The sequence below is a fragment of the Lutjanus erythropterus genome, chromosome 14 (assembly GCF_056507025.1).
Source record: "Lutjanus erythropterus isolate fLutEry1 chromosome 14, fLutEry1.hap2, whole genome shotgun sequence".
Classification (NCBI taxonomy): Eukaryota; Metazoa; Chordata; class Actinopteri; order Lutjaniformes; family Lutjanidae; genus Lutjanus; species Lutjanus erythropterus.
The window spans coordinates 18582513-18594662 of record NC_139330.1 but is presented as its reverse complement, the minus strand read 5'-3'; the positions used below and the strand labels follow the sequence as shown (position 1 = coordinate 18594662).

General features: G+C 40.7%; 1 protein-coding gene across 3 annotated transcripts in view; it reads left to right on the top strand.

Annotated features, from left to right (window-relative positions):
• Nucleotides 1-12150, top strand: part of lrmda (leucine rich melanocyte differentiation associated) — a 291361-nt gene that overhangs the window by 202997 nt on the left and 76214 nt on the right. For all 3 annotated transcript variants that reach the window (XM_084736373.1, XM_084736375.1, XM_084736374.1), the window contains exon 5: nucleotides 3152-3278. In XM_084736373.1, coding sequence (XP_084592499.1) covers nucleotides 3152-3278 — 127 coding nt within the window. The remainder of the gene's footprint in view (nucleotides 1-3151; nucleotides 3279-12150) is intronic.

Genomic DNA, 12150 nt, shown 5'->3' with positions numbered 1-12150 from the left:
ATCTTTCTTCTCTCTTTTTGTCTCCTTCTCTCCCTCACTTTTCCCTCCCCTTCTCCCCCGTTCCCCCTCTCCTCTCCTCGCATGCTTATCTTACTGGTGAGGGAAGCTGTTCTGTTTTGACTGACAACGTCTAGGGTCCTGTAATGTAATATTCATAATGTGTCACATAGTAAAACATCAATTTGAGCGTGATGCAGATTTCATGTCTGACAAGGTTAGGCTGTATGCAGGTCGTGACAGCACTGGCCTTGGGCAATAAATACCCAGCCCAATGCCTCGGGAGCTCTTGGTCTCTCAAGTGAAATACCCTGGTGTGTTGCATCGGTGCCCCAATTAGTGCAATGACATAGAAACATAGTATTCATTCACACAGTATTGTGTAGTCTGCGGGGAGGTTAAATGTTGACCATGTATACGCTCAGTGGCCGTTTGTAGTACTACAATAACACGAGAGTTCAAAGCTGTAATATTATATGTTCACATTGGGTACGGATTGTGCGGCATCGTGCTCACAGGACACTGTGTCCTCAGAAACCTGGAAATATTGTGACAAATGTAACTCAATCTCTGTCCCTTCTCTTTGCCTCTGTGATGCATAAAGGTTAACTTATTTTTATGTGACATTTTAACCTCTTATCTTTAGGAAAGTTATCAGTTTGTCAGATCTCGTTGTGTGACAGATCAAAGAGCTTGTGCCTGAGGTGCCTCAACCACCAGCTGTACTTTGTGCAACCTTTTTTTTTCTAAATTCCATAAATGCAGCTGCTTAATAATTACCCACAATGTTTATAAATGTTCATTTATGAAGGTTTTTGTTTTCTCTAAGTATAATGATTGTTTGGTAACGCTTTATTTTATGGGTCCCATAGTTGTTTAATACCTTCCCAGAAAGGAACCTGTATGTAAATGTAATTTCTTTAGAAGGTTCCTGGAAAAGATTATGTAACTTGGTACTTATAAATAACAATAGATAAAGAAAACACAAATAAAACAAATTGAATTAAGAAAAAATATCCATAAATGCTGCTGATAAAACTAAAAAATATATAAAACATAAACACAATTTCCATGATGTTTTGTAAAAAAATAGCAGACAACATATACGCTGACTGACATAACTGTGCATGGCCAATATTGGGCCACTAATATCAGTTGACCAGTGTACTGGTCTGGCTCAAATAGTTATTAGCTGTCTTTATTTCCCCTTTAACTAATACCAAAGAATGTGGAATCCATAAATATTTAAGTTAAGATAAATAGAGTTGAAGCGATGAATAGTTTTTCAAAGGTTTGCTCTACAACAACCACTTCCAAGGACAACAAAAATCACATTTTTGTCAACACCTTTGGTGGTTCTAAATAAAGTGTAAGTCATTTTTCCTTTTTTGCCAGTCATCTCTCCTCCCCGCCTCTACCCCCTGTGCTCTCTCATCCTCCCTCTTTGGTTGGGTTGAATCATTAATATCCCTACTGGCTGACAGAGCCTTGTCATCTGCTCTGACCCTGTGATGGTAGGTTACCTATGGAGAATGACCTCTCTGCATGTCTCCCAAGGGCATCTTCACATTTCATCATGGAAATGCCCTGAACAAAGTCCTTTTACAGGGCGGGAGACACAGGATGGGATTGGGGCCTCTTGCATCTGAGTGCTGGAGCTCTTATTATTACGGGTTAGGAGCAGGTCATTTTTACCCTATAATATTGTTCCAATAAGAAGTTATTTATGGCCATGTGATATAATAAATGTTTTAATCATTTGTTTTCTTCCTTTTTCTTTCAAATTATGTCAGATGTTTTTCTTTCTTATTTTTGTACAGAGATATTTTCTGTTCCACATCAGTCTAAAATGTGATCCCTGCATCCCCTCCGTATAATCCCTAGGTGTTGAAAACTTGACACGGACCTTGCCATCTCCCCTCATCGCCATCACCATCATCAATTTGTCACGGCTCTTTGCGCACAGGTCGTGTCTGTGCCCATATCCCCCTGTCCTTTCTCACCCTCCACTTAGGTGCTGCATGCATGTCCTTTTTGGCTACTAGCTCAGCCCTGACATACTGGTTCCTCTATCCCTGCCTGCCTGTGAAAGGATCTGTTGTCATCTATGTATTCCAACCATTATCTTTTGACGTTTCGCTCCCTCCCAATGAAAGACAGAGTGTGTCTGAAAGCTTAGAGAGATATCTGTGATGCTGCCAGAATGACAGGTCTGGCAGACGGGTTGTATCTCCTTTCGTGCTATTTATATGTCGTACTTATTCTTATCAGCTTTGAAGGTTATTACATACAAGAAAATATCACCATTAAATCTGCATCACCATTAAATCTCAGTAAACACGGCCTCTTTTCAAGTTTAGTTGATGCGTGCATTTACATATTAGAATGTGTGTCAGTTTGATTAGTATATCACGGTTTACATATTTCCTCAGATTCTCTGTTTGTCTCTTTGTCAAGAACAGGCCTGCAAGGCGACCCTTTAAGGCAGCACAGTTTACAGGAGAAATCTGTAATACATTTGCTGTAATAAATAATAAAATGACCATATGCTAAGAAACATGCTAAGTTGAAATACAGCCTTCTCTGACACCACTGCAGCCTCTGTAGCCTCCTTCACAGTTTCTATTCCGGCCCATAACTGTTATTGTTTCATATTATTATAAAGCCGAATGTTGACCAAATGAGTAAGTGTTTCAAGAAAAGTCATAAGAAATCATTAATAGTCTTGTAGAAGGAGTAAGTGTTTATAACAGCTAAATTAAGCAATATATGAATGGAGTCTGGTAGGCAGTGAGACAGGCAGTCACTGAACTCAAACTCAGTGTGTGTATTTTCAGATCAGCAAGCTTTTGTTTTCAGGATAACAGGCTTAGCTTTACATCATCAGACAACTGACAGTTATTAACAGCTGATCAACTTACAGTGGAGGACTCATTGTCACTTGTTAGTGTCAAATTACAATTTTACGCTCATCTTGCCCTCCTGGGGGGGGGGGGGGGGGACAACAACCATAGACTGTATATTAAATAGGATTTCAACCTATTTAGTTATACTGTCTATGGCTCCAAGTTGCTATTTTGGACTGCTGTACTTATTTTTGGGTGTGTGATTCTTACATATTGCACCTTTAAGTTGAATTGTTGTTTTCTCGCAGGTACTTTGTTCTGCACAAGTTGCCACAGCTCAAGTTTCTGGACAGCAGGAAAGTGACCAAAAAAGAAGTGATGGAGGCAACGGCAAGAGGAGCATTCATGAAAGTGGTCAAACCCAAGTCGGAAGCTGTAAGTTAAGCTCTGATTTTTTTTGTTTTTTGTGCTTTTTTTTTTTTTTTTAAGTAGTAGTCCCTCTGAAGTCTTGAGTGGATTTGTCACATTCATCCCCTTCTTCCCTTTTTCTATTCTTTTCCTTTATCCTCCCTTTCTTCCTGTGCATGCTTGACTGTCAGCCTCTCTTTACAGAGGTCCTAACACTGTGGCCCTTTCAAAAGAGCCTCTCTTTTACTATCGCTTCAAGTGTGCATGTGTGTGAGTGCATGTGTGTAAATGTGTGTGACCACAGCCTGACCTGATTCCGTATGCATGAGCCCCAGATCAAAGACGACGGGCGGCTGTCCGGTCGCGCTTGTGTTGCCAAGTGTGACATGGCTGGCGATCGGAGTGACAGCTCACGTACATGCTGCTCACAATCGCTTAATTATCCCAAGCCCGTGCACTTATTCCTCCCTCTTCTTGTTTTGGGCCACACAGACTAATTAGAGTTCGGGAGGTTCATAGATACACCCACTTCATCCCTTTTCACCCCCTTTTTTTCCCCCTTCTTCCACCCCTTTGATAATGCAATATAAATGAACGGCTTTTGCCTAGATTTGATTTCATGTAATTGTAAGGTCATGAAATATTTACCGTTCGGATCAGCTAAGCTTTGTCGTTTCAAGGTCTCTGGGGCTCTGACAGTGAGCCTGGGAGGTAAAAATGGATCCAGAGTAGCAGCAGCAAAGGCATCCAATGACAAATCAGAAGCATGTGAGTCGATGTCGGGTTTAAAAGTGCACGAGCAAAACAAAATATTTATTGTCTCAGACAATCAGCTAAGATAGTATACTCTTTTAGTGTCAGTTCATGCTATGCTTTGTTCTTGATTCTTCATGCAAGTGGCAAGCGAGGAAAGCAAAACATTGAAATAATTTAACCTCAGTCTGGCATGTTTGGTAGATGGAGAAAAGTGGAATGAAAACACTGTTCATCCACTTTATATAAAAGAAACTAAGGACCTCTACAATGCTTTTTGGCAGGGTAGAGTCACTTTATAAGATATTATTTACATAGCTTGTCACTGAAAAAGGAATGTTTGCCTTTGTCGCCACAGCCGTAGATGAAAGGAGAGATAATCACTGATTCTAGCTGACGTGATGTGTGTGTTTTTGTGTCTTTGTGTCTTTGAACCTGCTGTATATGATTATTTATTCCCTATGCAAAGTAAAAGGTTACAGCTTTGATGAAAAAGCGTCTACCCCCCATTGCACACAGTATTTTGTGTGCCTGAACATACTTTTTCTGTCCTATCCAAAGCTGCTTATTAGCGGTATTTGACTGAGTCGACACAATGAAGAGAATTTTTGCCTGGACACATCCCGTGTCTGGGCCCTGGGATGTCACAGCAGCATTTCCATAACATTTGTTTTGAGTTAGATGAGATGTGATGTGTCAACTACCACAGACTTGATGAGCCATGAGTACCTCCCGGCTCTAATTGTCCACATCATCAGAGTGATTGTAAGCTGACCAATAGTGCGGGCCACCAATTAATGAAACGTCTGCAACAGAACAGGAAAAGTGAGGAGAGATGATGGCATAATTAGATATTTGTGTTTGCTTTTATGTCTGGTACAGCAGGGTGTTGCTCATAACAGTAGCTCGTGGTACAGTGTCTGCCATTTGCTTCATTACAAAGGATGGTAATTAGCTGTCTCGCTGTCGCTTACGCCACCATTTGAGTCTCAATTAGTGCGAGTATTGGAGGGAAAAAATACAGGACCACAGACGTGATCTAAAAGGTCTATTTATGAAATGATTTGACTTTGATTTGTATCCTTTAAAGCCTCCTGAAACTCAAACCCACTATAGCTTTCTTCCTGTAGTTGAGGGTCTCATGTACAAAATAGTATCTAAAAAATATTCAAAATTAGTTTTAATCCAAATTTGAAAAATTGTCATGTAAGTTTTTGTTAGTTGCAAAGTTGTCCCTCTCAAATGAGCGCAACAAAACAAGCCTCTCTGAGCCAACTCAACAACTAGGAGCCTGAAGTCTTTATATCACTCCATAGTCCTTTGACAAAAACAGCAATTTTACCTTGCATAAATTAATAGCAGTTGTAGTGTATGCCAGGGATACTCAACTTGCAGCCTATGGGATTGATTGACACCGTTTTACATGGGAAAGTGGGTCCAGCGGTGGCAGTTCCCCGCTGGAAAAGGCTAATGCGGTGAAAATGTTTGAAATATAGCATAGGGGATCCTTTTTAGGTGGCTAAAACACATTTTGCTGCTGTCCCTGTCTACAGTGGTCCACACACTGCTTAGCTTCCATGCAATGGAGTGATCTGCCAGGCCCACACAGTCTGATCAAATGGTCTAAACAGCAAAATGTGCTGTTCTTTGAACTAGATTTTCTAATAGTTATGAATGTTTATTTTCACCCAGTGCTTTGTGGATCCATCTTCAAGACCCCATCGCGCCCCAGAGCGCGCATGCTATACTTGACCACAGTGCCCAGGAGGTCATTTAAAAAGCATTCCCAGTGTATGGGAAAAAGTTTGGGCTTTGAGCCTTGTGTTGTAGATATTTTAAGTTGTCATCAAAAACCAGAGCTAGAAATATTCATCGCAATGTTGAGATCTGTGATTTTTCTCTTATCAGTTGCCACATAACTGTTGTTTATTGTTGTAACAGAGTTTTTAAGAGAGGATAGAGTATATAATTCTACTGGGATCTAATTGTTTAATAAGAAACTAAACTTTGATATTTTTACTATTTAAAGCCACATTTCCAGAGGCCATACAGTTTTTTCTTCTGCATATAGTTATTTTCCTCTTTTCCTTATATGACAAATCTCCTTCCTGCTGTTTACAGTAGATAAATTGAAACCATAGAAACAGCAGCAGCTGCAGCAGAGTTACTGTACAGTGATACATGCCCACTCATGACAGCATAAATCTGAAGAAAGAGCCCCTTCTCTATCAGATCATTCCCACTGCATGATGTACGTATTGGAATAGTTAATGGACTCGCTATGAAGGAGACAGGGCTGAACTTTCGGGACCTCTCTTGAGTCATATCGGAGTGGATTGTGACCACACTTTTAACTCCTTTTCAATCATGCCATTATGGCGTGGCACCGAGCGACGCCACATGGTTCTGATAAAACAGTTATGGTCTTTAGCACAATCTGAACACCATAACTTTTCATACATTCCCAATGTTTTCCGTGTTGCTTAAATCACAACCAGACAGTCAATGGCGGGTTGTTTGCAGGAAAAGGCACACATGCACACGCGCACGCATAAAAGCCCGTGATGAGATTTACGGGTGCAGAAATAAAAACTTTTAACCTTTAGAAAAACTTGTATTTTCAGGTCACAGAGTGGAACCTTCGCTGACAAAGAAGAAAATAAAGAATAGTGCTCAAATAAGATACCAATGTTCAAACACTGAGGATAATCGTGTCGCTTCTTTAATTGTTATTGTGTGTCTTCATGCACTAGTGGGCATGACACCATAAGTGGGTGACAATGAGCCGTCACTGACTCGTCTGTATGTTTTGGTGTTTGCTTCAAACTCAGAGGGGGGTAATTTTCTCTTTCGGGTTTTTGTTATATTGCATTTCTGAGTGGGAAGGACAGAAACAGATGCAAAATGACAAAGACAAGAGAGGGAGAGAAGAAAAATATATATAAATACCTGAAGTAAACACAAAAAAAACACAGCGGCGACGATTGAAGTGTTTTCCCAAAACCACAACACTAAGCAGAGTCAGAGTGGAAAAGCCTTGAGCTGTATTTTGGGAAATTGGGCGTGTTGGAATGCTATAATGTGATAATTCTCTTTGAGGACTTAGAGGTCATGGAATGAAATGGCGTTAAACCACGTAGAGCCATTTGGACTGTGTTGGGCTGCTTTCGGAAAATACATGTGGTACTTTTTGGCTCGCTTCCTCCACCTCCCTCCACTCTCCGCCACGGAGCCCACATCATGCTGTCGAACCCTTGGGTTAAACTGGCCATGTCTATCAAAACACTGTGACAGCACATTCTGTTTTCAGATCCCAAGCCCTGCTTTAAAAAAAAGTGCGTAGCAAATTTAACTAGTAGAATAACATTTGCTCCTTGCCACATGTTTAAGAGTGTTTCACAGTGAATGAAGTAACTCCATGGTCCCCCTCGCTAAGCACAGCTTGGTAGCTACGTCAGCGGGTATAAATGTTCCTCGGATGTCACTTAGATTTTGCCTGGACGAAGTATTTGACTTGATTTTCGAGCATGAACACAAGTTTTTTTTCCCCCCACATCCTTTTGCGTATAATGTAAAGCAGACTGCATTGCAGGGTGGCTTGAGCCAGCTCCTGGGTCCCATGAGTCTCTGCACACAGGGTAACGGTTCTTCAAGGGAATTGACAGTGACAGAGCCAGGAAAGTCCTCAAGTGGATCTTTTCAGTTCTGTTTTTTCTTCCCCAGACACTAACCTGTTTTACTCTGCAGCAGACAGCGGTTCATTTCAAGTTTGCGCTGAAGGGAGCAGTCCAAATCTAAGGAAGACTGCATGGTTTTGTGCATTATGTGACGCATGATTGTGGCTTTTTTTTTTCTTGCAGTGCAACACAGGAAAAAGAGGAGGCATTTTGCTATAGGTCGCTTGTTTTCCCTTCCTTTTCAAGTCTCAAATGTACCCTGTAAAGTATGTTGCCACGTTCATCTCCGCGCTCGAGAGTTATGAGTTCCCCGAAGCTCTCAAACATAACAAACAGCATGCAATATAGCGCTTTGTGAATGTGCCTTCAGTGGCTTTGCTGAATCATTTTACTGAACAAATGTGTCCTCAGAGAAAACTCAAAGAATATGGCTCTCAACAGGGGAAGGAAATGTAACCCAACAGATTACTGTGGAGGCAACTTTATTAGCACTCCTCACCCTCTGATAGATTCTGTATGTGCACCAGCTATTATACATACAGAAACCTCATTTGTCACTTCTTTCAATAAATACATTCCTGGTTCAGTATGTATACAACAGGTCGAATAAGGACAGCACTGCGGATTGAGTGGGAGTTGTTGGCTAAATGTAACCACAATGAGTGCCTGTCTGCTTTATGTTCAGACAAATAAACCCACTGACATATTGTGATCTGCTTGCTTTCAAATTATGTTTTTCCCCCCATCTTACATAACATCTTCTTATGTGTTAATTGCATCACTTGTGACACTGCTGCTCTCCATCTTGAAATGACAACATATCCAAAATGTTAAACAGCTGTTTATAATTGTTTGAGCATGTTTAGTTTGTATGATAGACTAAAGTGACTGTGTGTTTGTGTTAGATACACTATAAAAGCTCAAAAGTTGAGAAAACTCGTCAGCTTACGTCAAAAGGTTTTTCACATATAAATTTTAATTCTATGTATCAGAAGCTCTGTCGTCAAACTCTGTGTTTAATGTGAGTTTCCTGTTTTGTTATATACTTGTGAAATCTATAGACAGATTATCCAGGGAGGGGGATCCTTCTTCCTTCCTTTCTCTTTCTAGGGTGTACAGGACAGACGTTGTTACATGTGTACAGATTGTAAAGCCTCCTGAGGCTAATTATGATTTTTTTTAATGTTGAGCTATATAAATTAAAATTAGACTTTACTCTAAATAACAGTCAATAATTTAATATTTTCAGGTATAATCATTTAAATTTCAAGCACCCAAATCATGACAAATCAAGTTCACAGCTCAGTCTGAGCAATTTTTGAAATACAAATGTTTTCGAGTTTCTAAATCTCACTGATTCAAGTTGATTTAAAGAATAAAAGTAAGTTTTCTCAGGGTGCCCCTGTGGCTCAGTTGGTGGGCCATGTGCCCCCTGTGCAGCGGACATCAGTTTGACTTCTTCCTGCGGCCTGTTTGCTGCAGGTCATCCTCTCTCTCTGTCCCCCTTCCCATCATGGCTTCAGCAGCAAAAATGCCCCAAAAATAGTCTTTAAAAATAAAAAAGTAACTGATCTCAACAAAAGATTTTAGGTCAGCAAAACTTTGTTTAGTTTATGTCAAAACTTAAGAGCATGAGTTTGATTCAAACCTCAAAAATTTAGTGAACGCACTTATGAGTTTTCTCAACTTTTTTTTTTTTTTTAGTGTCTTTCCAGGAAACCTTATGTTTATTCTCTCAGGTATTTCTATTTGTCTGTCAGTATCTGTGAGTGGCACATTCCAACGTGTATGTTTTTCTGTAACTGTTTTTTTGACTTCTTAAGTATAAGCCTGTCCACTGTTTGGACCAATGCAACGGGCCCAGTTCAAAGCCCTCTGGCAGCTTAAGCTGAGAGGTCATGCAGGGGTTATAGGCCGGGAAAACAACAGCAATTAGAGGGAGTGACTCACACTGTCCACATAAATCATCCAAGCCCTACATATCATAAACACACTGTAAAACTTTAAAGCACAATTAATTGTAAGTAATAGTGCCAAGATTGATTTATTGCCTCTTTCAAAGCCTGGAGACATGGGGTGCGTGACCTGAGTGTCACGTCACTCTTGCAGGCAGAAATGATAGATGTATTATTCGTTTTTGGCTAAACACAGAGCATAAAAACAAACATGTGTTTTTGTTAGGGCTTTTATGAGACACCGAAGTGGCCCGCGTTGCATTAACTGATTTTCCTCTCCTTCTGCTGGCATCCAGTACAGAGGAGGAACGCCTCTGTGGTGAAGCATTTGTTGTCTCGACGTCTCTTGTGTTTAGCGGTGGAGTTTGAGGCCTGTCAGAAAACAGGCCAAGGCTAGCCAGCAATAATGAGATGTCTCCCTCTCCCATTTTGATATAAAGTTTTCATAAACTTTGACAAATCAGGCGATTGTTCACGTAACTTTTTTCTCTTTTTTTATCTGTGAAATGTAAGTCTTTGTTAAGGTTTTATTAGTGTAATAATATTGAGTGCCTGGGATTGGCAAGCTACAAAGCCTTTGCTTTTTACACATACTGTTCCAGCTCGATCCTTTATATGCCTTTGGGAAGGGCCAAGTTTTTATAGTAATTTTGCTATTTTCAACTTTTTTTTTTCTTTTTTCCCTTTGTGAGGGTGTTTCTGCTTGTTTCTCTGCAGGTCACTGCTGTTGCGGTGCTTTCTCTTCCTAGGGTTGCAGAACTGATTAGGACTTCAATGCATAAAATCCTCGCATATAAAGCCAGAGCAACAGCCAGTCTGTGTGGCAGCTCTCCTTATCCCAACAACTTTGCTTTTTTAACTTTTTTTTGTACTAAATAAATTACTTTGTTATTCGGTTCACCTGTGTGTCGTCCATTTTTGCTGCAGTCTAAGAGCTGTGCTGTAACAACCGAGGGCTCGGGATTTGAATCTGCACCCTCTCACACACAAACACAGGAAATTATACGGGAATGACACTTCCACCTTCCAGTATCAATGAATACTTAAAATTTAGTAGACATGTAAAGCAATCCCCTACATCTCGCAGTCATTATGTTCCTGTATAAAACTGAGCCATCTTTCATTGCATGCCAAGGGGTTGCAAAACTCCACGATCCCTGCACATGTACTGTAGCGACAACATGATCTGTACTAAGGCATCTCTTCAATTACACTTCTTATCAAATGATGCTTTTAGCTATTACATAGTGCCGTGTCCCAGTGTGTTGGCCTATCAGTCCAATCAGAGCTAATCCTCCCTGTTGGTCTCTTTGGTGACAGGAAGATGCTGCTAGCCTAATGAGAGACAGCTGGCTTAGTGTTTTCCGTGCTCTAAAGAAAAAAAAAAATCCATCTTTCTCTTTCTCACCCCCTACCCCACCGGGTGTTTCCACAGAAATGTGCCAAACTTTAAATCTCTCAGAGAGATCAGTTATTTCTTTGCCTGTCTCTTCTAGTTGATGTTGACAGTACACATTAATCACTATTTCAGCACTCGCATTTATAGTTTACTTTGAAGCTGATTGTCATGTGCACCCTCTCGAGGCAGCTTTGCTTTAATTCTGATTTTTATCAGATAATTCAAGTAAAGTTGTTGTTGTTTATGACATGCAGATGTTGATATGCTATTAAAAAAGTTAATGAACGTTAGAGCTTAAAATCTGTGCTAGATGAGGTGGATACAGTCTATACAAAAGTGTCACTTTTGTTTATGATTCACCACAGGGACCACAGTGAAAGTTTTACTTGATTTGTGTGAAACTGTAAATGTTTTTTACCCTCAAATATGCACTCACATGGTGGCATTGGACCTTTTCCTGCCTCATTTGAGCTTTAATCCATTATGCCAGTTGTATGTCTGCTCCTCAGTACAGTGTTAATAGAGATGGAGTCTTCTTTCAGCAGCGACTTTCATGAGGACGGAGCCAGAGCTGAAAGTCCCTCCACTGAAGTTTGTGCTTACACAGACCTTCTTTGTGGTTTTTAGAGCTTGTCAGACATGTCAAGCGCAGGCTAGAAAAAGTATATTGTTTCCAGCCACTTGGATTCCTTTCCCCCTGACATCTGCCACTCTGCCGAGATGATAAATTCTTGCCTCATTAAGCGTGGGTGTGGGATTACAGGCTGACAACACATTAATCACTGGGCTGGGTGGCAGCAGCCCCGCACCAGCTACAGGCATTGTTAACCAAACTTTTCTAATGTGTCACTCTCCTCCCTGACAGCCCATAATCAATCATCCTGATTGGCAGGGCTGATAGATTACACTATTTATACTTTGTGTAATGAAAGCTAGCGTTTCCACCTACTGTCATTGTCGAGACGATGATAGGCCACACCGTCCAGCTGAATGGGAACACGTATAAAAAAAGAGACGGAGTGAAAAGAAAGGGTAGGCAGACCTTGGCGCTGCATTGTGAACTTTAAAACAGACACTGTTGAGCTCCACGGTGGTGGGGCTGGGAGTATTGTTCC